Raw genomic sequence first — 25,521 nt, 5'->3', positions numbered from 1 at the left:
GGACGATTAATCGATGTATCCATAGTTGATGCTCTGCACCTATCGATGCGGTGGTCGTTTCCACAATAATCCATCATTAACACACCCAGTTAACAGGTTAAGGTTCGGGCAAAGTTGGCTCAACATGCACCCAATGTTACACGTTTACTGAGCAATCATCATTATTATTGATTTCACCATTGTTACCATCGTTATCATAATAAGCAGCATCAATAATTATCACGACCAACATGAACGCATCGCCATCAGTGCCATAATGGTCAATGTCACAACCATTATCAGCACATCATTGACAACACACCACCATCATCATCACCAGTCCCACCATGATCATCGTCATAATCATCAACGTTATAATGTGGATCCACTCTGCATAAAATTTTAGCAAACGAACGTAAGAGTCCATCAGAGCAGATAAACCACAAATCGTTGCCTCCTTCGTTTCCCCAACATGCATCAGATTGACGAAACATTTGTGGAAGCCTTTATCCAGCAGTGGAGAGAACATGACCCTTTTGAATCACTCCTGACAATGTAGACAGTATCGTGAACGTTGCATTCTGACGATGTTAATATTATAGTCGAGTTTGATGGGGGGGGGGGGGGGAGAGCAATAATTGTTGGATTGTAATTTGCATTATTTTTTTCTGTGAGCCCTTGATTGTGCCAAATGATCACTGCAATTAAGGGCCTTTTGTCTATCACAGCACTGCAATCCAGCAATTAAACGGCTATTAATATAATTGCCGCGATGAGGGGTGGGGTGGACAGGAAGGTATTGTGTTGCGATTTAAAATAAATACCACGCAACAATACAATTCAAATGAATCTCCAGAATTCAGTGTACACGTTGGGAGATGAGGGTGGGGGGGGGGGGTCTTGATGCATAGTCGGATAACTGAGAAGGTCGGATATGTGAACATCGAATCAACACCATGCGGCGTTCCACAGGTTGTTGTGGAAGACAGAGACGAGGCGCAGCTATGCGTGTGATGTACATAGAATACAAACTCCACACGCTCGACAAAAAACACTGCAATTAAAAAAAATGTGTATGGTAGGCGACGTTTCGGGAAATGACCCGGAATGATTTATTATTTTTCTGGCCGTTCTGCATCGTGAGCGCTGGTGATCTCGTGCAGGTCATTCGTAGGTGTTGTTCTCTCTGCCATGAAGAAGGACCGTTACCCGAAACGTCAGCTATTGTTTTAATTTTAGGGCAGTGTTGTTGACGAATGTCATTTTTCGTTGTTTTCGCTAAGACTACCGTACTACTCTTACAACTAATTCATGCCTCGAGTTTCCTGGCTGGCTTCTGGCTGGGCTCCTTTCCACCGCAACAATACACTTTACTGCGAGTGGCTGCCACCGAAAGCAGCGGAAGAAGTTCGGAAGACGTGATGATCGATAGCGACACACGAAGAGGTGACGGACGACAGAAGGCTGACAACGGTCCATTTAAAATTGATGGAACTCTTCAATGTGCTGCTCTTGTTCATGCAATTCTGTCGCCAACGATACTCTTTCAATCCTAGAGAACATCAAAACTAACTCAGAGTACTTGCTATCTTGCAATTGTACTATTACATTAAATATATATTGTCAGTGCTCCGAGTACAGAAGAGTATGCAAATGGCATCTGTGCATTCTCGACTTAGCGATTGTAAAAAAGACCTAACGCTGATGAAATTCACCGAAGCAGCAAGGCAGCGGGGGCAGACAGTGTAACCCCCATCGAATGGCCTGCTCCTCCTCCTCCTCACCCACACACCGGCTCCCTCCCCTCCCTCTCCTCCTCCTCCACGTTTCCACTTAGCAACCAGGCAACAAAGAACGCTTCGCAGTCCACACACACACCGCTTCAGCACACACACTCACACAAGACACACACGCACACAGAGACACGGCCCGAGGCGCTGCCACACAACACAAGTGGGGCTTTACTACAACCTGGAGAGAGCTGGTCGCGTCCAGGTCAGTCGTGGTGGGTTGGTGGTGGTGATGATGATGATCGGTGGAGGGAGCTTGTCAGATGCAGGTCAACTTGTCCTGTTGAGGATATGCGTGATGGAGGGTGTGGATGAAACGTACACACACGCGGGCCCTAGACGGTCTTGTTGAGAAGGCCGGATGGATTGTTAAAGGGGGCCCGGGTCGAATGGTTATTGGGTATAAAGTAACGCAGAACCGACGTGAGAAATGCTGACATTTGCAAGTTGCGGTGTATTACGGCAGGGATGCCGATGAGCCGAACAACATGCATTGCTACGTGGTTCAATGTGGGTTAATTCATTTCCCTGGCAATGTGGGTCAGCCAGACTTGCTGCATGCCGTGACGATGGTGGTTAATATAATGTGTAGATTTGAAGCTTTCGTGACTGCAAGGATTCATACTCTTAGTTCTTTCGGTAAAGTCACGTAGGTAAAAAATGAAATTAAAATTAATAAAATATGTTTTATTAATTTTAATTTCAGTATAATATAATGTGTCCATTGCATCAAGACTCTCTTACAAGAGGGTCCTGCCTCGGTATACTTGGCCGATTTTCTTGTAAATAAGTTTGTTTACGCTTCGTGTGTGGGCGGAAACCCAGAGAATACCAGCTCATCAACACGGAGGCGTTAACGCTCGGAGCCACGCTATATACAGATGGCTCCATGAACCCACTTTCTGTACTACCAGCTCCCGGCTACCTAGCGGAAACCCAAGCGGGAGGTGGGGGAGTTTCACGTCAATCTCTGCGTGATCCGCCAACCCTTACCTCCAAAGCGCTGGATCGCAGGCGTGTGCTGTGACCCCCACGCAGTGCGTTTGACACGTAAGCATGGTTACTGACAGCGCTGCCAACAGGTTCACGGACAACGAGTGTGGCGAGGTTAAGGTTCGGAATTAGACGTCCCAAGTTCAGTGAGGGGTGGGGTGGCGTCGCTGGGGCGTGATGTTATGGGATTTAGAGCAGCGGTTCTTAACCTGGGGTGCACGCTGCACTCCACGGGGGGTGCGAGATGCCCTTTCTGGGGGTGCGAGACATGGCCAGATTTTTTTTTGAAGTTTAATCATAGAAACACAAATTAAGCACTGGCTCATAAGTACAACTACTTTGTTTAATCAGACCTATGTATTTATTCATATAATATATTTTTTTATGATTGAGAACCAAAGGGGTGAAAGGCTGCAGTCAAGGTTAAGAACCACTAGTCTAGAGTAGCCGTGCGTCGATTCGTCGATTAATATCGTCGGTTCTGAAGTTTACATTACGCGACGCAGATTTGAAGATTAACATTGTTCCTTAAACTAGTGGAATTCTTGCGTGTGGCAGCGATATGTGCAGGAGCCAAATGCCAACTTAGAGGTCTGCTAGCCACGACGAGACGGCTTCGGGAGAGAGGTCGTGTAGTTTTGCTAAGCTCATGAATATATGTGTATGAAAGACTCAATGCATTTATCAATGAATCTGCCTTAAATAGATGCCCTAATAAATAAGTTTGATTCATGTGCTACGAAGAATGTCATTGCCAGAAACGTCGTCTATTATATAGTTTACCTATTAAGGCACTTAAACAGCACAACACAGATGCTCACTGTTCTGGAAATTAATCAACGTTTCAGTACAGCACGCATTCCTGACATAGCACACGAGCACCTTAGTTATGGGCTCACAGCACACACTCATGGCACATATTACATAACACAAACGCGCCCGGGATCAACATCTCATTCGAGATAAAAAAAAAATATCGCACACCTCCTGGCTCTGACAATCATCCTGCTCAAAGACACTGGTTGGTGTAAACATTGACCGCATCAGAACATCAATAGGCCGATCTGCAACATCTCCTTAATAAATGGAAGATTAAAGACACAGGCCACGGCAGTGGGATTGTGGCCATGCAAACTAAACTGTGGACAATATTGTAAAGCACTGCAGTCTGGGCTCTTTCAACGGAGGAGGAACAGCAAAACGACACAAATGTTCTGTCGTGAAGCCCTCTCGTCGTGGCTAGCAGACCTCTACAATGGCTTTTAGCTCTTGAACAAATTGCCGCACGGAAGGATAGAAGAAAACAAACACACATGCGGAATCACTAACATTAAAATAAATCCTTAATCAGCTTTAAAGCACTTAAGACGGAGGATGGAATAGAGATAATTTATTCCAACGGCAGCTTTAGTGATAATCCTAACGGACACCCAATAATCACCAGCGTCATTATTGAGTCCTTTTTATTAAGTGTATCGAAATAAAATAAACATACCATATGCCCCCTTTGCAGATTTGTCACGCCACTTAAAAAAATTATTATTTATTTTACACATCCAATCAGCCACACGACCTTATTTCTGGGAGCACATACTTTTTGTTTTACCAACGTTGACTCGGACGTTGTTATTATTAAACTGGCAAGGCCCTATTTAGCTAAACAGCCCCATACCGTCCTTGCACGTGCAAACTCTGGAGCGGTTTCCCCAATCGGTGTCTCATCAGCAGCGTCAGGCTCGCTTTAGCTACACAGCATGACTGCGAACACACCATTGGTTCTCAACCTAATTGTAAAGTCCCCCCAATCGCACCAAACCAAGACCACTGGTCTCTGCCCCGATACCCCCACCGACCTACTACCTTGCCCCATCCCCCCTAGGTTACTAAGGCCACAGTGCAAGAGAGATCAAATGTCTATGCCCCCGTTCTACGCGGTATTCATAAGGCATTAGTTTCATGTTTCACGCTGCGTGTTAGCGCCTTTTTGTCGCCGCAACGATGACGTTCCCTCCCGGGTCACACGTTCAAAATGTGTTCTGCACGGTGTCCATGCCGCAGGCTGCCTACTTGTCCTCGACAGGAGATTGACACCGTCTTGACTGCCATACCTAAACCGATAGCTAAGGGCGCCGCGGTGGCGAGATGTTAACTATTTTCCCTGGGAAATAGAATCTCGTGGGTTCGATCCCAACCCTAAAGATTCCTGTATATTTGGAAATATCTCTCTCCCCGTGGTCGCGTGGATTTTTCTCTGGGTTCTCCGGGGTTTCCCTACACATTTAGAAACGTGCGTTTAACGTATTTGGCTGCTATAATTGTCCACGTGATGATAAACCACTTCGTTGAGTTATCATCATTCGTGGCCAGGTGGCTTCTGAAAAAAAAGCTATAAAAGCTCAGTGGGTGGGGCCTTACCTGGTAAAATAAAAAAATATCGATTTAAAGCTTTCGTGACTGCAGGGATTCATCTTCTTGGTTCTTTCGGTAAAGTCACGTAGAAGGGAAGTAATAAAATTATAAAAATAAAACATAATAAAATAATTCTCACGACGTTTCGGCCACAACGCAAGCAGCCGTCTTCAGGTGAAGACCAGGTCTGTCGGGGAGACAGCGTCTGTCTCCCCGACAGACCTGGTCTTCACCTGAGGTTGTGAGAATTATTTTATTATGTTTTATTTTTATTATTTTATTACTTCACTTCTACGTGACTTTACCGAAAGAACCAAGAAGATAAAAAAATAGTTTCTAGTTTTATAGAAGTTAAAACTCATCAGCAGGTGGCGCTAGCCGGCAACGGAAATGCGTCGAGCAGCACCGCGAGTCCCGCTCATTGTCATGCAACTTGCGCAAATTGTAATCCAAGATAGCGCATCCCTGGACCGCAAATAAAAAAAAATGAACCCGTAAAAACACAGTTTTTCACTATAAATCCTGTATATGCGTGTTCAATGTGCCACAACCCAGCCCACATTGGTCTTTGAAACGGGCGGCTAGAGTCCTCTCGTCCTCTGGCTTGAGATGGCTGCCACCTATGGGTCAGATGATTGCCTGCCACCATTAAGCAATTGGTAATTAAATCTAATTTTTTTTTTACCTAAAAAGTGTAAAAATTTTGGAAAAAACATTTTCACGAAAAGAAATTGTCACGCACAACGAGTCTGTGTGCAAAATGTCAGCTCGATTGGATCACGGGAAGTGGGTTACAAAACGACTGAAAGATTTGCACGGTCGTAAGCGTGCAAGCAAGCAAGCAAGTGAACTTAATATAAAGGATTTTAAAAAATGATTCACGGCCCTCGTTAAAAACGCACCGCTCCGCCTGACAAAGAGACGAAGACATTGGTTAGTTGCGGCAATTCGGCGAACCCACACGCACCACGGGCTGCTGTGCGCAGTCGTCATGATCGCGCGGCGACTGCGAAACCCGACCGCCCGAGTTCGACTCCAAGGCCACGGCTGACATCAGTGGCGAGTGGTGGCTAGACTTTCCCAGTGTCGATTAATCCTTAAATAAGGACAGTACTGTGTGCCTGGTGTCGCGGCCCCTTCTTCAAAAGTAGTCACTGCAGAAGGACCGTTGTCCGAAACGTTAGCCTTTTGTGCTGCACGTGTCTTGTGATAAGGCAGCGTTAAGGAAGAGCCTCCACTAGAGGGAGCTCTTGACACCACCTACACAGGATATTACCCCACCTCTTCGATCCTGGCCAGACGTCTTGGAAGAAGAAGAAGTGGGATGTACCCACATGTTGCCCCACCACCATACGCGACATGCCGATTGAGCGTGCACAGTCATACTGCTGGGTTGGCAGAGCAATTCTGAATTTTTTAAAAGTCAGAATTTGATCATATTCAGCCTTTTGTCAATCCACTGCTGGATGGAGGCAGAGTGCCTCTGTGCACCAGGTTAGTCATTGGGTTGTTTCACCATACTTCACCACTCTGGTCAATGAGGGTGGGCATAAAGCGAGTGGGGCGGGGGATTGCAGGACTGGTTGAAATTTCACTCGCCACTGATGGTAGCAGTGGTCGGGATATCGAACTTGTGCCCGGGTCTTTCGTGCGCTAACCGGTGCGCCACCACTCCACCCAGCCCGTGCGTGTTTAATAACGCGTGCGCTCCGGTCGAAATAAAAAAAAAATGTTCATCATCGGAATGGGCTCACGCTACAGGACTGAGTGCGATGCACTAAAACCACAGCGCCACTCGATAAGGCTCACTGAGCTATAATAGCTCTTTTTCAGAAGCGACCTGGCCACAAATGATAGCTCAACGAAGTGGCTGATCGCGTGGAAATGTACAGCGGTAGAATACTCCAAACGCACTTTTGTAAATGTGCAGGGGGAAAAATTCCCGGAGTACCCGGAGAAAAATCCACGCGACCACTAGGGTAGAGAGAAAAAAAAGAGAAAGAGGGGAGAGTGTGGGCAGGAGGGAGAGAGAGGGGAGAGTTTGGGCAGGAGGGAGAGAGAGGGGAGAGTGACCGAGAGAGTGAGCGAGAGAGTGAGCGAGAGGTGGGGGTTTACATAAAGCAAAGTAAAAAAAAATACGAAATGATGAACGAAGCAAAGTGCCGAATACACCGAGCATCTTCTTGTTTCCACTGATCGTAAAAAAAGAGACGTGGACACTCCAAATATTCAGGCGTTCGGGTCGGGATCGAATCCACGACTTCCTTGCATACTTAAGCGAGCGAGTTAACATCTCGCCATCGCAGCGGCCCCCAAATCAATCAAATCTCCACGCTAATTATACGAGATGAGCGCATTTAGGTATTAAACGGGCGGGTGAGGGGGGAGAGAGATAGGAGTAGGGAGGGGGCTCAAAGAACACGCGAGCGCAATTAGCGATACCGTTCAATGTTGCACACAGACAGAGAGAGAGAGGCGTGCACGCGTTAACCCGCGTGGCCTGTCAGGGGCTCAGGGTGAACGCCGGCGTGATGATCAATGCGCGATACTGACGGGCGATGACGCCGCAAGGCATTGAAGGAAAGCAAAGCGACAGCCGAGGAGACGCCAAGTAGCTGAAGGCGTCGTTGAACGCAACCAAGGGAGGGCGATCGGCCCAAAGCGTCAGCTCGAATCCAGTGGCGAATGAACGTCAAAGAGCCAAATAACGCAACACAGCAAATGCAGAGCTCTCATCTCTGACTTGCCTGCAGCTCCCTTTCATCTCCATTGTCTGCTGATTGAAGTTTTGAAGGGCACGTGGGTGTTGGGCAGGAAGGATGTCCGATGGTGGTCGAGATTAGTGGCAGCAGCCAACGCGTCTGAGAGAGGGGGCGGCGGGGGGAGGGGACGTGCAGCGCGGAGATGGAGCGATGATGGTCAGATTAAAATTGTTTAGTAATAGATTTTTACCCTTTCAACTGGTACAAAAAACTGACACCTTTATACAAGGCAGTTTTTTGTACCAGTTGAAAGGGTAAACCCCTATTACTATATTTTGCCACTGGTAAAGGAGATGTCTCATAGTAGTAACATTGTTTAGTTTTATTCTTATCTTTTTAAAGTGATTTGTTCACCGTAACCCATACTTTGCGCTCCTATCGTGTTTGTGTAATGTTTGTCGTTATAACGTTCTGACCCGCCCCTACTGGACATCTGTGAAACAATTGCTTCATAGCTCATCGGATTCCTCAATTATAAATAAATGTTCTGATTCTGAGAAGCATTTAAGATGCATCACGTTACCGCGAGGGATGGTAACGGCGTGAAGGGGTGGGGGGGGGAGCCCTTCATCCAGCAGTGGATAGAGCATGGCTGCTGCTCATGATGTTGATGATGAAACTCCACCTCGTCATGCAGTTTAATGACGTCATACATACACACAGACATGCAGACAGAGCCGTCCCCAGGGGTACAGCGATTGGGGGGCACCCGCCCTGGGCCCCGCGCTTTGGGGGGGGGGGGGGGTGCCCGCGATTCTACGACACGGCGTCAGATGTCGTACTTCCAAATTAGTTTGAAGTTGTCGGGGGCCCACTATGGGGTTTGTCACGGAGCCCCCCTTCCAGACAAACACACACACACAGACCACACGCAAAGCCATCCCGGCATTTAGATAGGGCAAGTGCTGTTAGCCAGCACCCATTAAGGTACCAACACAGCACACGAAGGGGTGCTGTGGATATCACACCATGCCCTGCCACCTTTGTCTCTTAAGTGGTGGCATGCTAATTTAAGGCTGAGTCGACCTAGGGGAGACCCAGCACCGGTTCAAATATTCGCCACTGTTATGGGTCACTGAGCGGGAACCGAACTCGGGTCCGCAGCACAGTGCGCTAACCACTGCGCCACCGCTCCACACACACAGTCACACAAAAAGACAAAGATCCCACGTACAGCATAGCTTTGACAGATCGTCGGGGTAAGTGCTGTTACGCACCAAGGCATGCATCGAGACAGACGCGCAGAGACGTCGGCACACGCACGCACCGACACTCTCCAGGGCTGACTCAGCGAAATGAATAACCGGTGGGTATTCACGTGGGCGAGCCGAGAGTTTAAACAAAGGGGCGCATCCATCTCAGTCCACAACAGGTTGGGTGAATGCAGCTGCTTTCTTCCCTCAAAGATACACGACCCCCATCCAAGCCTCCCAAACGCTCGCTCCGGCACACGCACTGGGGGTGATTATGGTGATGATGCAGACTTACGATCAGTTTGGAAACCAGCTGCCTTCGTCCGCTGCATAATACAAATTATGAATCATAAGCAAGTCCTCGTGCGTATTGCGCGTGTCCGTGTGTGTGAGCGGTAGTGCAGCGGTTAGCGCTACGCTGCGCTACGAACCCGGGCCACCCTAGTTCGATTCCCGCTCACGGCCGACACCGATGACGATTATATCTGAACCGATCTTGTGCCCCCACCTAGGTCGACTCAGCCTCAAATGAGACACTGTTGCGTTGTGTAAACATTGCCACGAGGGAGACACAGGCGGCCGGGCGTGGTGCTGGCCACCCACCCCCTCGTGTGCTTGTGTTGGCCTTCGTAGATGCTCGCTAACAGCACTTGCTCCAAAAGGGCCTGTACAGATTATAGGGTGGGATCTTTGCCTTTGTACGGGGGGGGGGGGGCAGGACTGGTTAGCGCACGTCACTGAATGCCTGCTGACATCAGTGGCGAGTGACATTTAAATTTAAACCCGACCTGGATTTCAACCTCAAACATTTGTTGAGCTTATGATAATTGGTTTTTTACCCTTCCATCTGGCAACAAAACTGACACCTTTTTTTATAAGGAGTCATGTTTGCATAGACCACAATACCTGCAGTCATAATGCAAACAACAAAAAACATAACTCTGATAATGTGCACTGTCCTTGAAGTTGATTGGTCCACACCCGAGACAGCTTTCCTTAGAGCCTGGTCTCACATGAGTTGGACCAGATGACGCCAAAAGGCGCACAACTCAAAGACAATGCACCATCAGAGTATGAGAGCTCGGGGTAAGCATTTACACCATTGGAACCTTATTTGCCAGTAAAAAAATATTTTTTTGTTTGCATTATGACTGCAGATATTGTGGTCTATGCAAACATGACTCCTTGTAAATAAAGGTGTCAGTTTTGTTGCCAGATGGAAGGGTAAAAAACCAATTATCATAATTTTTTACTGGCAAATGAGGTTCCAATGGTGTATTTGTTGAGCTTCTTTCGCACCGTCCGTAGCCAACCGTGCTAATCGGAGGTGCGAGTACCTGGTGCGGTGTGCAAACATCGCCACTGGAGGAGGCTCCGTCGGCCGGAGCGTGGTTGATAAGCCACATCAGCCCCTTATGCGCCGGTGGCGGCCTCCGTACAGGTGCTCGCTAACAGCACCTGCCTCAACAGTCTGTTAAAGGCTGTGACGAGGCACCTTTGCGTGTTCGTAAACACACACACACGTGGCGTGTCCTAAGCCGTGTCCCGTTAGTCACACGGGGGGACGAGTGTTTAATGAGCGCCACGGTGAGTCACGATCGTGGGGACGAACTCCTCTCACCCCCCCCGCCCCCCCCGCCCCCCCGCCCCCCTTGCAGGGATCCCCCCCCTGCCCCCCCCCCCACTACTCACCCCACCCCCACCACAAACCACCTCCATTATTCAGCGACGGGATATGAAAAGCTCACATTCCTCCAATTTAAATTGCATTTTTAATAAAGGTCACTTGGGAATCCAGCAAGGAATGCGTCAAGTGTGAGAAGTTGCTTCCGCGAGGGCGGCTTGCCCAGAACGCCGGCTGATTGTGCGGGAGAGGCCAGCTTTTAACGACGTGACGCCTGTGCTCTGTGCGCGTGTGTTCTTGTGTTGAGCACGTATCAAAGTAGGCTTTCGTTAGCAATGTTATCGATGAAAGTTCTTTTGTTAGGTTGGGTTCGATCGCCTGAATTTAAATGCGTCGTTCAAAACCCCCGCCACCAAACCGACGCAGCCAATTAGTGGGTGCGTCACGTGCTACAAAACGTGCCAAAGTTTTATACTCTTTGTTTTTTTCGGTCAAGTCGCGTAGGTATAAAATCAAATAAATCACGACGTTTCGGGCGCAACACAAGCGTCCATCATCAGGTGGAAAAGCGTGGTCTGCTGCTGAGGCAGACTGTTTTCGGTAGACCATGCTTTCCCACCTGATGATGGACGCTTGTGTTGCGCCCGAAACGTCGTGATTTATTTGATTTTATACCTACGCGACTTTATTGAAAGAACCAGAGAGTATGAAATTTGGCACGTTTCGTGAGTATGATTTCCTGCAGTCACGAAAGCTTCAAATCAAGATTGTGCCAAATTTTGTTACCGCACAATTACTCTCCAGCACACGGGCGTGCTGAACTAGTGACTGATTGGCAACTTTTGTTCACGTTCACAAACCCCGTGACTAATTGGTATAGGGTTTTTACGACACATTTTTATTTACGCGATCTCGAGGTTCTCGTGTTGCCCCGCAGGACGCGACCACTTGCTGCCCATCCCGATCCCGTGCCGGCGAATGAAGAGGAGTACCCACCCTTCGCTCCCACATCCGTCTGCGAGCTCGGACAAGGGACGAACGTCTCTGCTTCTGGATCGCGCTCCGATCCAGATACCGGCTCCCCCCACCTCCTCCACCGCCTCCTCCTCCGCCTCCTCCTCGATCGCCTTCGTTGCTTCGAACGGACGGGCGCTCGTTAATTTGAATCGAGAGTTTTGTTCGGGGTAATCGATCAGGGAGAAGTACATAAGTTTGTTTATGCCCCTTCAAGCAAAGTAAACAACAACACAAACCTACCCTCTTTGCAAGCGGGATAGAACACGTGTGCGTTTGTGCAGTATGCGCATCCCTAAAATATGTTTGATCAAATGAATGCGTTTGTAAGGATGCGGTGAATATTTTATCTGACGGCAGTGGGGTGGGGGGGGGGGCGAAGTTAGAGCCACGCACGACAGTTTTCATCGAAGCGCGCACGGGCACAAATCAGGTCGCGGCTTTCAAAAACGATTCCAAAGTCACAGAGGCGCACGCGCGGTGCCAACACCGGCTACTTTTGAGAGAAGAAAAAAAAACGACTTTGACGTTCACGAACATCAACTTGGTTGCGTGTCTAAATGATACAAACAAAAAAAGCACGTGCAGTTTGATTAAAATCGATATCTTCACCTTGCGCATGGCCGCGTTTCAATATCGCATCTTATCGCCACGAGGTGGTATTTGGTGACGCCGAGTGCAGAACGCCGTCCACTTGATCCCCCATCGAAAGATCCAAGCTGCGCGAACTCTCCGATTCCCGTTCGTGGACACTCGGTGAGTACTCGAGAGTGGCACACCGGTCGGACGTGACCGCATCTCGTCCCGGAATCCCAGAGCCTGGTATCATGCAGATTCACGGTCTCATATCTCCATCCCAGGTTCACATCCAGAGGCCCGGCTAGCCCCAGAGAAAGCGCCGAATAAGCCGTCGCATCCCAGCAGCTACGCTCAGGACCGAATCCCACAAGTCTTCACACGCGGCGGGCCCTCAAGGGTGACAGGGGTGGCCACCGGCCAGGAGGTCCGACCTGGTGGGTCGGTTACAGGGTCGGTCAAGCCCAGGCGGAGGAGATAGGCAGAGCGAGACGAGTGGCCATGCAGGAGGAGGACATCGAAGTGGCTATCAAGGTGGTGGTGGTCGGGAACGGATCGGTGGGGAAGTCCAGCATGATCCAGCGCTACTGTAAGGGCGTCTTCACCCGGGACTACAAGAAGACCATCGGCGTGGACTTCTTGGAGAGAGAACTCCGGTGAGTGACCCCCCCCCCCCCCCCCACCGTGTCACGGTTTTCACAGGGAACCGTCCCCGTTTTTGAAGTTAGCTCCTGTCCTTGGGGAACATCTGTACGTCTTCCCGGGGCTTTAGAAGTCCCAGATTTTGTCAATTGTTTAACGACGTCTATGTGTTTTTTTCCGTACGATGGCAATTTGTTCAGGAGCTAAATGTGAATGTCAAGGTCTGCTAGCTACGACGAGAGGGCTTCGTGTAGTTTTGATCCTCCGTTAAAGACGCACCGAGTACAGCGGGTTTACTATATGAACATAGTTTGGATTGCTTGGCCACAATCACACTCCTGTGGCTTGTCTTTAATGTATCTCTATGGGTCTCTGTAACTCTACGCGCCTCTATGGAATTCTACGTGTCTGTATGTGTTGGCGTATCTCTACGTGTTTCTATGGGTTTACTATGTGGTCCGCAGTTTGGGTTGCACGGCTACAACCGCTCTTCTCTTGCTTGTTTATAAGTTTCCGTTCACGATGGAGGTGTGCGCAACGGCCTGTTGATGTTGACGCGCAGTAGTAATAAATAATAAACCATGAAACTAAACAATTTTTTATCTTACTAGGTAAGGCCCACTGAGCTATGTAGCTCTTTTTCAGAAGCGACCTGGCCACAAATGATTGCTCAACGAAGCGGCTTATCACATGGAAATTTATATCAGCCAAATACTCCAACGGCATGTTTATAACTGTTGGAGGGAAAACCGGAGGGCCGGGAGAAAAATCCACGTGACCATGGGGAGAGAGACACGCAAACTCCAAATACACAGCAGGCGTCAGGGTTGGGATCGAACCCACGACCTCCTGTATACCAGGCGAGGCAGTTAACATCTCACCACCACGGCGCCGATCCCGGGAAAAATAATAACACGTCACTCAAAGCACGTCGCTCTCGTGCTATTGTGAGATTTTATTTTTCTTCCCATGGCGTGTACCAGTTTTTTGTTTGTACCTCAAACGCTGACAACGCCTCGTGGCACCACTCCTCCTTACCCGATCCCGGGCCTTTCGCGCCAGGGATTCATCTCAGCCGAGCAGGCCCTCTCCGGATCAGCGACCATGGCTTCCCTGTCTCTCCGCCCCTGGCTGCTGCTTCTCGCGTCCCTCCCGACACCCCAGTCTATACCGGCCACCTGGACAAACATTCAGCGACAAATTCATCCCCGACCTCCATAAGTCTCAGGATCCTGCAACGTAACGAAAGAATTGCGACAAAGATCCTCCGTGTAGCCTTGGCGGTTGGCGGCAGTTGCTGTTAGCGAGTATCAGCGACGAAGGCTGGCGTGGCACCAGAGGTCGCAAACGGGTTTTGATTCCTTACCCGTACCCGTACCCGGCCGCACCAGGGTCGCAAATGGGTACCCGTACCTGTACCCTACCCGATACCCGGCTACCCGTACCCGGCCGCACCAGGGTCGCAAATGGATACCCGTACCCGTACCCTACCCGATACCCGGCTACCCGTACCCGGCCGGGTATCGGGCAAGATACGGGTACGAGTACCTGATTGCGACCTCTGGGATGAAGCCATGTTGCAGGCGCGGGTGGGTTTATTCTAGGAACATGAATTGTGAGAAGGACAAGACGTTGGGAAATGAGTGACAAACGGTGACTCACCAGTGACTCACGGCCTACCCGGACCCGTACCCGGCCGCACCAGGGTCGCAAACGGGTACCCGTACCCGGCCGGGTACGGGTAGCCGGGTATCGGGTAGGGTACGGGTATCGGGTACTAGATTGCGACCTCTGCGCGGCACACGACGGGGTGGGTGGCCTTTGTCTCCCTAGTGGCGACGTTTACACATCGCACCAGGTGCTCATTTGAGGCTGAGTCGACCTAGGGGAGGCCCAGGAGCAGCAATCTAGCACCTGCATTTAAGCTGACTTCATCGCTCCGCTCCACCCCCCTGCTGCTTGACTGTCCTCTCGGACACGCTTTGATTCTTCGGCTGTCACTCCGTCGCGAATGTTCGACCGCAGTAGATTGTCCCTTCTCACCCTGACATCTCCTGCCCACGCTCACTTATGAGCGTGGGAGACGTCATGAACCCGTGTACACTCTGTTCTCCTATAACGCGGTAAGTGCGTTCCTGAACAACACCGCGTTATGGGGAAAAAAATGCGTTCCAATAATAGATCAACTATTTTTAGGGTCTTTCGGTAAAGCCGCATAGACAGAAAAATTACTGCATTTCCGCAAGACGACCGCTTGTGTTGCGATCGAAACGTCGATATTTTTGGTTATTTTTTCTGTCTACGTGGCTTTACCGAAAGACCCAAATAATATGAATTCCTGCAGTCACGAAAGCTTTAAGTCAAGATTTAATATATATATACTATCGGGTAAAGCGCAGTACGCGATAACACGGTGAGACGGGTACGCAGGCTGAACAAAGACTGAGGCGCGTGGGTAGCATCTAGAAGGATCCAGCAGCATCCCGCTGCCTTGTGCGATGCTACGCCGAGGCAGCCGTACGACCGCTTTATTCCGACTTCGCGCGACGTAGCTCTGTTCACTCAATTGCGTGATATCCAATTCGCATCCGCGTCGTAACAAAAAAAAATGTGTTTCCTAATACATGAATCGCGTTATATCCAATTCGCGTTATGAAAACCACCCGCGTCGTAGGAAAACGGACTGCAATGTCTTCCTCTTGAAGTCTCTCAATGTAATTCCAACCCTGCTAATAATAACAATAACAATCGTCATTAAACGTAATTCAGAGCAGGACAGTTCCCAAATTGGACAACATCACAGTGAACATTTCATATCATCCTAATAATACATCTGTGTGTAATTTTGGAGGTAATTATCTGCAATTGTAGTAATGTGGCTTATTTATGGAACGAGTCGACGGTTTTGACGCGTAAATGAAACTGAACGCACAATTGTCAAGCCAGCTCATCCGAGTACGTCCGCCACCATGACATTTTTTTTTACCGAGCATTTTAGCACTTAGAAGATAAGTGGACCTGTGATATCCGTATGCATGACGGCCCAAGTCGGCCGTCATTTTACGATCAAGTAAAACGAACCACGTCACAATTACACGACTGTTTAACCACATCGTTACAATGTCTGACATGTACACCCAGAATCATGGAACTGCCCTCCCCAGTTAGTCAGTCCACTGCTGGATTAAGGCCTCTCCATCCCATGCCATTCACAGGGTGTTGTTCGACCCAGTGACACAGCTATTGAGTAGTGTGCAGTCGGTGCAACTGCATCGGGATCCAATGGGCTCAAAAGAGGCCCAGGCACTGGGCCACGAAGAGGGGGGAGGAAATCGGACAGGGGACCCGCTTGTCATTCCGTGCATCAGGGCCCATGACAACCACGCTCCTACGCCACTGGTCTCACCATACTTCTAATAAACTAAAACTAAATTATTTTCTATTTTACCAGGTAAGGCCCAGTAAACGATATCGTTCTTTTTTTTTACAGAGCGACCTGTCCATAAATGATAGCTCAACGAAGCGGCTTATCATCATGTGGACATTTTTAGCAAGCAAATACCCTGAGCGGATGTTTCTAAATGTGGAGGGGAAAACCGAAGGACCCGGAGAAGAATCCACGCGACCAGGCGTCAGGGTCAGGATCGAACCCACGACCTCCTGTATACCAGGCGAGGTAGTTAATATATTCTAGCCACCGTGATGATGATGATGATGATAAGAGAGAGAGACACGCAAACTCCAAATATACAGCAGGCATCAGGGTCGGGATCGAACCCACGACCTCTTGTATACCAGATGAGGTCATTAACATCTCACCACGGGGAGAGAGAGACACACAAACTCCAAATATACAGCAGGCGTCAGGGTCGAAATCGAACCCACGCCCTCCATACCAGGCGAGGTTGTTAATATCTTCTAGGCACCGTGATGATGATGAGAGAGAGAGAGAGAGACACGCAAACTCCAAATACACAGCAGGCGTCAGGGTCGGGATCAAACCCACGACCTCCTGTATACCAGGCGATGTAGTTAATATCTTCTAGCCACCGTGATGATGATGATGAGAGAGAGAGAGACACGCAAACTCCAAATATATAGCAGGCGTCAGGGTCGGGATCGAACCTACGCCCTCCTGCATACCAGGCGAGGTAGTTAACATCTCACAACCGTGGCGCCGAGTCTCAAGACTCCTAGTCAGGAGGATCCTGCCACGCTGAGATGTTTGGAGCCTCAGCGGTTCCACGGCGTGGGCTTTTCGCGGCTGCGCTGCACGGCTCTCCGATGCGTTTCCGAGTTGCACCAACGATTGCCTACAACCAGAACACACGACGGAGGGATAAAAGCGTTTGGACCCGTGTTGGGAGGAAACCGAGGGTGGGGAGCGGTGGTGTAGCGGTTAGCGTGCTGGCGCTACGAACCCGGCGACCCGAGTTCGTTTCCACCAACACCGGTGACGCTTATCTGAACCGGTGCTGGGGCCTCCCCTAGGTCGACTCAGCCTCAAATCAGTACCTGGTGCAGTGTGCAAACATCAGCACTGGGGAGACAAATGCGGCCGGGCGTGGTGCTGGCCACCCACCCCCTCGTGTGCCGTGCCGGCCTTCATAGGTGCTCGCTAACAGCACTTGCTCCAACAGTCTGTTGTAGGCTATACGGGGGATCTTTATTTTTTTGGGCGGGGGTGGTGGTGGTGGTGGGGGGAGGGGTGTTGGCGTGACGAAGAGAGGGTGCCAATTCTAGACGGCTGGCACGCACACGAAGCGAAGCGGAACCGCCGCTAATCCCGTCTGCGATGGTTTTGTCACCTGCAGTCATTCGCGTCGCTCCAACCTCCCCGCGTTACAATTTTAGGCTGCTGCTGCTCCTCCTGCTGCTTCGGCTTAAAATCCCCTTTCTGTTTTATTTTTAACAGGCGAGCGGATAAAATTAGCCGCGCAGGCTGATTCTTTTCTCTGGCTCCGTTTATTTTATTTTTTCAGTTTTTAGACAAATTCCCCAAAAATGGGCACGACCGCCGGCGACGACTTCCGTGCAGAATCATCAGCGGGGATTTTGCCGTCACGGTGCGCGGTCTTCATCGCCGTAGGGCGGGCGGTGGGGGGGGGTTCCACGCTCCAGTCTCGGGGCTCTGCTGTTATCTCCTTTAACCAGCTCTCTTCAACCCATTGTTGGGGGCTGTGTTGTTGGGGGCTGTGTTGTTGTTGTTGTGGTTTTTGTTTCGCTGCATTGTGCGCACGGTTGAAGAGGAGACATTCCCCCACCCCGCACCACCACGTTCCAAGAAGATCGAGGGAGCTCGTGCATAAACGCTTAAATCCTCCTTTGGAAAGCGTTCAAGTTGAACCAATTAATACGGCGTCGAGGACAGGAGGAAACGCTTGTCTAGAACAACAGAGGAGTGAAGGGGTTTTTGGACACGGGTTCGCGAATGATGAATACAGAAACGACACCACAGCCGACAGTCCCTGCCCAGATAGGAGGGGGAAAAACCAAGTAGGGAATAGTGAATTAATTGACATCGAACAGGAGTGATCGTGAGGCAAACAGCGATCGAGGGAGTTCAGTTCTTGCGACGGGTATTTCGTGTCGCGCGATGCCGAACAACGCGCCGGAGAGCCGAGTGAAGCTCCCTGCAGGCGCGTGGAGCGAAACGTCGAACATTGTGCTCCTCCCCACCTCAACATGAGCTCTGTTGTCAGTGGCTGCGGGCAGCCGTCAGCCAAATCTGCCGTCTCGTGCATTTTCGTTGCGCAGGGTTCATTTTTAAATCCTTTATATTAAGTTCACTTGCTTGCGCGCTTGCTTGCGCGCTTGCTTGCGCGCTTACGACCGTGCAAATCTTTCGGTCGTTTTTTAACCCACTCCCCGTGATCCAATCGAGCTGACATTTTGCACACAGACTCGTCGTGCGTGACAATTTATTTTCGTGAAATTTTTTTTCTCCAAAATTTTACACTTTTTAGGAAAAAATAAATGATATTTAATTACCAATTGCTTAATGGTGGCAGACAATCATCTGACCCATAGGTGGCAGCCATATCAAGCCAGGGGACGAGAGGACTCTAGCTGCCACGCATATAAAGGATTTATAGTGAAAAACTTTGTTTTTACGGGTTAATTTTTTGTCGTCCTTGCCCCGCACCTGCGATCAGCGTGGTTGTCCACGTACGTGCGGTTTTCTAAAGAAGTTCGGCAAACACACACAGACAGCGATGTGGGACACACACACACACCTAATCATCATCGTTAATGAGCAACATCAACTTGCAATGACTCATATTCTTGGGTTTTTTTCTCGGTAAAGTCACGTAGGTAAAAAATTAAAATTAATAAAAGTAAAATAAAAATAAAATAAAATAAATAAATTATTATTCAGGGCCTACCTTGGCTCCTCCCACCCTCAACCAGTATATATACAAGGACTGTTTCTTGGAATTTCTCTCACTTGATACAGCTATCGTGCTGTGACGGTTCCACCTGAAGACGGAAGCTTGTGTTTCCTCCTAAACGTCGTGATTTTTATTTTATTTTAATATTACTTTTATTAATTTAAATTTTTTACCTACGTGACTTTACCGAAAAAACCTAAGAATATGAATCCTTGCAGTCACAAAAGCTTCAAATCTAGAATTGCAATGACTCGTAGAACCCTTCCCACCGTCCCTCCCGCCGAAGGGTTAACGATGACGACGACGAGGTGAGGCTCATGCTGTGGGACACGGCCGGCCAGGAGGAGTTTGACGCCATCACCAAGGCCTACTACAGAGGTAACGCCGCCACCTGCGCACCCATCGCGAACCACTCGGACCGTGCTCGCCGTGAGCAACTGGTTGCCCGCAACTGGTTGCCCGCAACTGGTTGCCCGCAACCGGTTGCCCGCAACGGGTTGCCGAGACGCCCACTGTCACACGCGGAACTCGGTTGCGTGCAGACAAGTTGCATGCAGCCAAGCAAAAGCTGAATGGGCCCCCAAAGCGGCTCAAAGAGTCGCCGAAAATCAAACCACCTTCACCAACCCGCGCTGACGAGCACGGGGTAGTATGGATTAATTTCAGCCTCAGCAATATTCAAGCACCCGACACACCACATCCTACAGTGTATCTCTCGCTATGGCTGTAGCTTCTTGCCAGTTACCCTTCGCCCTGCTGAGCTCGTTCTTAAAAAATTAAAACCTCGCACAGCGTCGGGAGGAGGTCCCCCCCATCCAGCAGTGGATTGACCACGGCTGCTGCCCGCGTGCAGGCGCGCAGGCGTGCGTGCTGGTGTTCTCCACCGTCGACCGGGACTCCTTCCTCTCCGTGGCCGCGTGGAAGGAGAAGGTCGAGCAGGAGGTGGGAGGCATCCCCACGGTGCTCGTCCAGAACAAGATCGACCTCCTGGACGAGGCCGCGGTGCACAGGCAAGGGGCCCGTTGCCACTGCCACCCAGCGCCGACCGTCACCCACCAAACACCGACACACACCACCACCAATCACCACCGCTACCACCACCAACTACCACCAACTACAACCGCCACCAAACACCACCAACCCACCACTGCCACCACCCACCACCATAAAAAACCACCAAACACCACCGCCACCATTACCACCACCACCAAACACCACCAACCCACCACTGCCACCACCCACCACCATCAAAAACCACCAAACACCACCGCCACCACTACCACCACCAAACACCACCAACCCACCACTGCCACCACCCACCACCATCAAAAACCACCAAACACCACCGCCACCACTACCACCACCAAACACCACCAACCCACCACTGCCACCACCCACCACCATCAAAAACCACCAAGCACCACCGCCACCACTACCACCACCAAACACCACCAACCCACCACTGCCACCACCCACCACCATCAAAAACCACCAAACACCACCGCCACCACTACCACCACCAAACACCACCAACCCACCACTGCCACCACCCACCACCATCAAAAACCACCAAACACCACCGCCACCACTACCACCACCACAAAACACCACCAACCCACCACCGCCACGACGACGTTGACGACGACGATGATAACGACGATGACGACGACGACGTTGACGATGACGACGACGATGATAACGACGACGTTGACGATGACGACGATGACGACGACGACGTTGACGACGATGTTGCCGCGTCTCTTTGTGCAGCGACGAAGCCGAAGCGCTGGCGAGGAAGCTGCGGCTGAGGTTTTACAGGACGTCTGTGAAGGAGGACCTCAACGTCAACGAAGGCGAGCGGCGGCCCACGAGACACGCACGCACACACACGCACACACACACACACGCACCCACATACACCCACACACACGCACACACACGCACACACACACGCACCCACATACACCCACACACACGCACACACACATACACACACACACGCACCCACACACGCAGGACACACAGACGTCCCCCGTGTAGCCTCCACAGTGCTGTTAGCGAGCACCAATGAAGGCCGACACGGCACACAAAGGGGGTTGGGTGGCCAGCACCACGCCCGGCCGCCTTTGTCTCCCGAGTGGCCATGTTTGCATACCGCAACGAGTACTCATTTGAGGCTGAGTCGACCTCGCGGAGGCCCAGGACCGGTTCAGATAATCCGTCACTGGTGTTGGCCGTGAGCGAGAATCGGACTCGGTCGCTGGGTTTCTAGCGTAGCGCTAACCGCTGCCCCGCCGCTCCCCATCCTCATCTCTCCTGACCCTTTGCTCCAGTTTCTCCGGTCCCTTTCCATCCTTTTCCCTCTTATTTACCATTTATTTATCTTCTCTCTTCCCGTTCCTTTCCCCATTCATGACATCCTCGACTCTGCTCCCCGCACCAGTGCTCTGTCACGGACACAAAAACACTGCTAGTATATATAAACACACATATATATAATAATTTGCCTTGGTTAAGCATTGATCAATCCCGTGTACGTTAAACCCCCCTCTCGCTGTGTCCCCCTGTTGCGTGCAGTGTTCAAGTACATCGCCGAGAAGTATCTGATAAGGGTGAAGCAACAGAGGGTAGAGGAGCAGAGCCGGCCGGCATCCAAGGGCAGCCGCATTGGTAGGGCTGCACCCTCCGAATCCAACTGCTGCCATTCACCATCACAGCGCAGTGTACATCGGTGTGGCGTATGACCATCACCATAGGTCCCTGTGTGTGTCTGTGGGTCCCTGTGTGAGTATGTTGGTCACTGTGTGAGTCTGTGGGTCCCTGTGTGTCTGTGGGTCCCTGTGTGAGTCTGTGGATCCCTGTGTGAGTATGTTGGTCACTGTCTGAGTCTGTGGGTCCCTGTGTGAGTCTGTGGGTCCCTGTGTGAGTCTTTGGGTACCTGTGTGTGTCTGTGGGTTCCTGTGTGTGTCTGTGGGTTCCTGTGTGAGTCTTGGCCTCTACGTGACTCGGCAACGCGTGTCGTGTGCCCTACTCCACATTTGGCTGTGCCGGGTGGAGGAGGGCACACGACATAATACATTGGCATTTCACCCACGTGGCAATCCCACCCGAAAATCAATCACGAATCGCGCCATTGCCCGTGCACAAACATAGACACACGTCAACAGCTCTGTCGTACCAGTAAGATGATTGACGATGATCATGATCGTGCCAGGGTAGCGAGACTTTAACTACCTCGTCTGGTATACAGGAGCCATGGGCTCGATCCCGATCCTGACGCCTTTTGTATATTTGGAGTGTCCATGTTCTAGCCTTGGTCGTGTGGATTTTTCTCCGGGTCTTCCGATTTTTCGCTCCATATTTAGAATCAACATCACGCGTTTAGAGAATTTGGCGGCGACAAACTTCCACGCGACGATAAGCCACTTCGTTGAACTATCATCTGTGGCCAGGTCGCTTCTGAATAACAGCTACGTAGCTCAGCGGGGACTTAACCTGGTCAAACAAAAAAAATGTGAGTAAGATGATGATGATGAAAACATCTTTGAATCCGTCGCTAGTCGTCGTCGTCGTAAGTAGCGAATGCAGGACATCGGTGCGCGGTGTTCTGCGTGGTGCCATTCTCTTGCCGTCTCGCCCCAGGGAGTAACCCCTTCTCGGCCGTGGGTACCTCGGCTGAGCGCCCACACTGGGCGCAGGCGAACCGCTCCGATCTCGTGGCGCTGCGGCCCAGCAGACAGCGGGCCAAGCGCAGCCGGGCCACCCTGGGTGGCTGCCGGGTGCTCTGAGCGATGCTGCCGCCTCTCCCTCATCCTCCTCGTCATCATCGTCATCATCCTCCTCCCGATCCTCATCCTTGCCCCTGCTCTCTCTTCCTCCATCCGTCATCGTCGTCGTCACGGCTGCTGAGCGAGCGACCGTGGGCGTCTGCCGATGGCTCGCCGCGGGTGCTGGAAGACGCCGTGCGGTTCGGCTGATCGTGTTGTCGATAGTGGGTGTGTCGGCTCGGCTGATCGTGTTGTCGATAGTGGGTGTGTCGGCTCGGCTGACCGTGTTGTCGATAGTGCGTGTGTCGGCCAGGGCCGGATCTAGAGGGATGGGCAACCCCGGACGGTTTTCATTCTACTGGCTCAAAACTTCAGAGAGGTCTCGAAAATAAATGGAGAAAAAAACGTTAAAATGAAAATGTTTACGAATAATGGTGAGATATTTTGTTGTTAAATTCACATTGTCGTTTTATTACGACGAATATAAACCGTGTCTTTATTACGAGCGCTGCCACGGCGTAAATGCTTCTCACACCGGACTTTTGCAGCCCAGAGGTCGCCGGTTCGATCTCCCAGCCCGGCAGCTGAAACTATGGTGGCAATTTTATTAAATCCCACCATCCCCCCACCCACCACTGCCTCTGTCCACCCAGGAATATAAATGGCTTCGTGTGGTGGGGTAAAGCGTGGGTTACTCCCCACCTCTTCCAAGATATCCGACGAGCGGCCTCTGTAGAGCTACGTCTGTCGTGTAGGGAGGGAGCAGTGCTGTGAGAGAAAGGCAATAGCTGCGGTGCAACTTTACCGTTGATCGTTTTTGCAGCAAAGATTGTGTGGCACGCAGGTTGGTGGCGCAGTGTTAGCAGTCGTGCCTCGCAGAAATAGGTCTCCCTGGGTTTGATGTCCGACTCGGGCATCTTTTTTAACATGGAGTTTGTAAATGTTCTATATGGGGTTTATCCCATAGCTAAACAGAAAACAACCGCACAGTGGAACTGGTGTGGTCCAGTTAGCTGCTGAAATTTTACCTGCAAATTACTTATTTGTGATTACTCACAGCGGCAACAGGATCAGAATCATCTTTATTGATCCTGGGGAAATAAGATGAAGCTCTTTTTTACAGATGTCCAGTCGGGGCGAGTCAGAACGTTACGACACTTAACCCCGACTGTAACAACTTGGCAGGACCCTCCTGAATGATAATCTTGAGACTCAGTGAGGCTTTGCTGGGTAATAAATAAATACAAATATTACAATAATCAAAAATATAAATTACTTGCTGCTTTATGAGGTGGTTTTAATTCAATCCTTCAATTGTACCATATCTGACAACCGGCAGAAAGGGATACGTTGTGTGCGCGTGTGTGTGTCTGTGTGCCGTGTGTGTGTCTGTGTGTATGTGTAAGTGGGGAGCGGTCGTGTAGTAGTGAGCAGATCTGCGATGTAAACCCAACAACCCGCGTTCGATTCCTGCTCACGGCCAACATCGATCCGAAACGATTATCTGAACCGATCCTAGTCCTCCGCTGGGTCCACTCAGCCTTTATCGAGTACCTGGTGCGGTGCGTTAACATCAGCACTGGGGGAGACAAAGGCGGCCGGGCGTAGGTGCTGGCCACACCACCCCTTCACACGTGTGCCGTACCAGCCTTACTAATGGGTCTGTTGAAGCTACACGGGGGATCTTTGTGTGTATGTGTAAGAAGAGGTGGGGGGGGGGCATCTGTTCTGCCCTGGTGTTCATTCCGTGGAGTGGGGATGACTAAGCCTGGCCCTGGCAGTGACTCTGTGCACTATCTCTGGGGTGTTGTCGTTTCTTGCAGTACATGAACAGTATTTATTTGACAAATTTTTCTTGCCATTGCCTGTGGCATATTTTTTGAACAACTAAACTAAAACAAATACAAGGGGCATTTTTGAAGTTAACGAAGAGAGAGGAATAATAACAATACTGTAATGAGAAAAAAATGATCGTCTCGGGCGATTGGGGTTAATGAATCGTGATCGGCCGATAGATTGCTGTGGATCCCGACGCAATGTTGGCGGCTGGCCCAGGGCTTAATTACAGCCAAATATTCCTGCAACCGGCACACCACATCCAGTATACATCTGACTCATTATAAACGTTTTTGGGTTTAGATCGCGTTATTTATAAATGTGTCGTAACCCTCCACCACCCGACACGGCCAATCAGAAAAAAGTGTCACGTTGACAAAAGACAAATAGTTCACTACTTTAGCCCACCGGTGTGTTGAAGCGTGAAACCACAACATTTACAATTTTTGCCCGATGATGCTGGATGCAATTACCAGCGAAACGTCGTACTCAAAGCTTGTAAATGTTGTGGTTTCACGCTTCAACACACCGGTGGGCTAAAGCA

The 25,521-nt window shown here is 50.3% G+C and overlaps 2 protein-coding genes across 6 annotated transcripts in view; one reads left to right on the top strand and one right to left on the bottom strand.

Moving 5' to 3' along the window:
* PRIM2 (DNA primase subunit 2) overlaps positions 1-14,917 on the bottom strand; it is a 36,026-nt gene extending 21,109 nt beyond the window's left edge. The window contains exons 1-2 of one of the 4 annotated variants that reach the window (XM_061569194.1): positions 14,897-14,917; positions 14,021-14,160 (exon numbers count right to left, since the gene is read on the bottom strand). In XM_061569194.1, coding sequence (XP_061425178.1) covers positions 14,021-14,160; positions 14,897-14,902 — 146 coding nt within the window. In that variant the 5' untranslated portion in view covers positions 14,903-14,917. Of the gene's footprint in view, positions 1-13,979; positions 14,277-14,896 lie in introns of those variants that run through there. The other 3 variants (XM_061569192.1, XM_061569196.1, XM_061569198.1) reach the window with 3 other exon arrangements.
* On the top strand, positions 1,831-25,308 carry LOC133353081 (ras-related protein Rab-23-like). Of its 2 annotated transcripts, XM_061569200.1 has the most exons (8): positions 1,831-1,974; positions 11,688-12,520; positions 12,625-12,996; positions 19,661-19,752; positions 20,228-20,384; positions 21,145-21,227; positions 21,952-22,044; positions 23,017-25,308. In XM_061569200.1, the coding sequence occupies exons 3-8, from the start codon at positions 12,842-12,844 to the stop codon at positions 23,160-23,162; spliced, it is 726 nt and encodes a 241-aa protein (XP_061425184.1). In that variant the 5' UTR covers positions 1,831-1,974; positions 11,688-12,520; positions 12,625-12,841; the 3' UTR covers positions 23,163-25,308. The 2 variants fall into 2 exon arrangements, with proteins under 2 accessions (XP_061425184.1, XP_061425183.1); XM_061569199.1 differs by having other exon boundaries at positions 11,688-12,996.
* Positions 25,309-25,521: the final 213 nt, after the last annotated feature.

Source organism: Lethenteron reissneri, chromosome 42 (assembly GCF_015708825.2).
Source record: "Lethenteron reissneri isolate LAM-NWPU_2019-01 chromosome 42, ASM1570882v1, whole genome shotgun sequence".
NCBI classification, from domain to species: domain Eukaryota; kingdom Metazoa; phylum Chordata; class Hyperoartia; order Petromyzontiformes; family Petromyzontidae; genus Lethenteron; species Lethenteron reissneri.
This window is presented reverse-complemented; position numbering and strand designations above follow the sequence as displayed.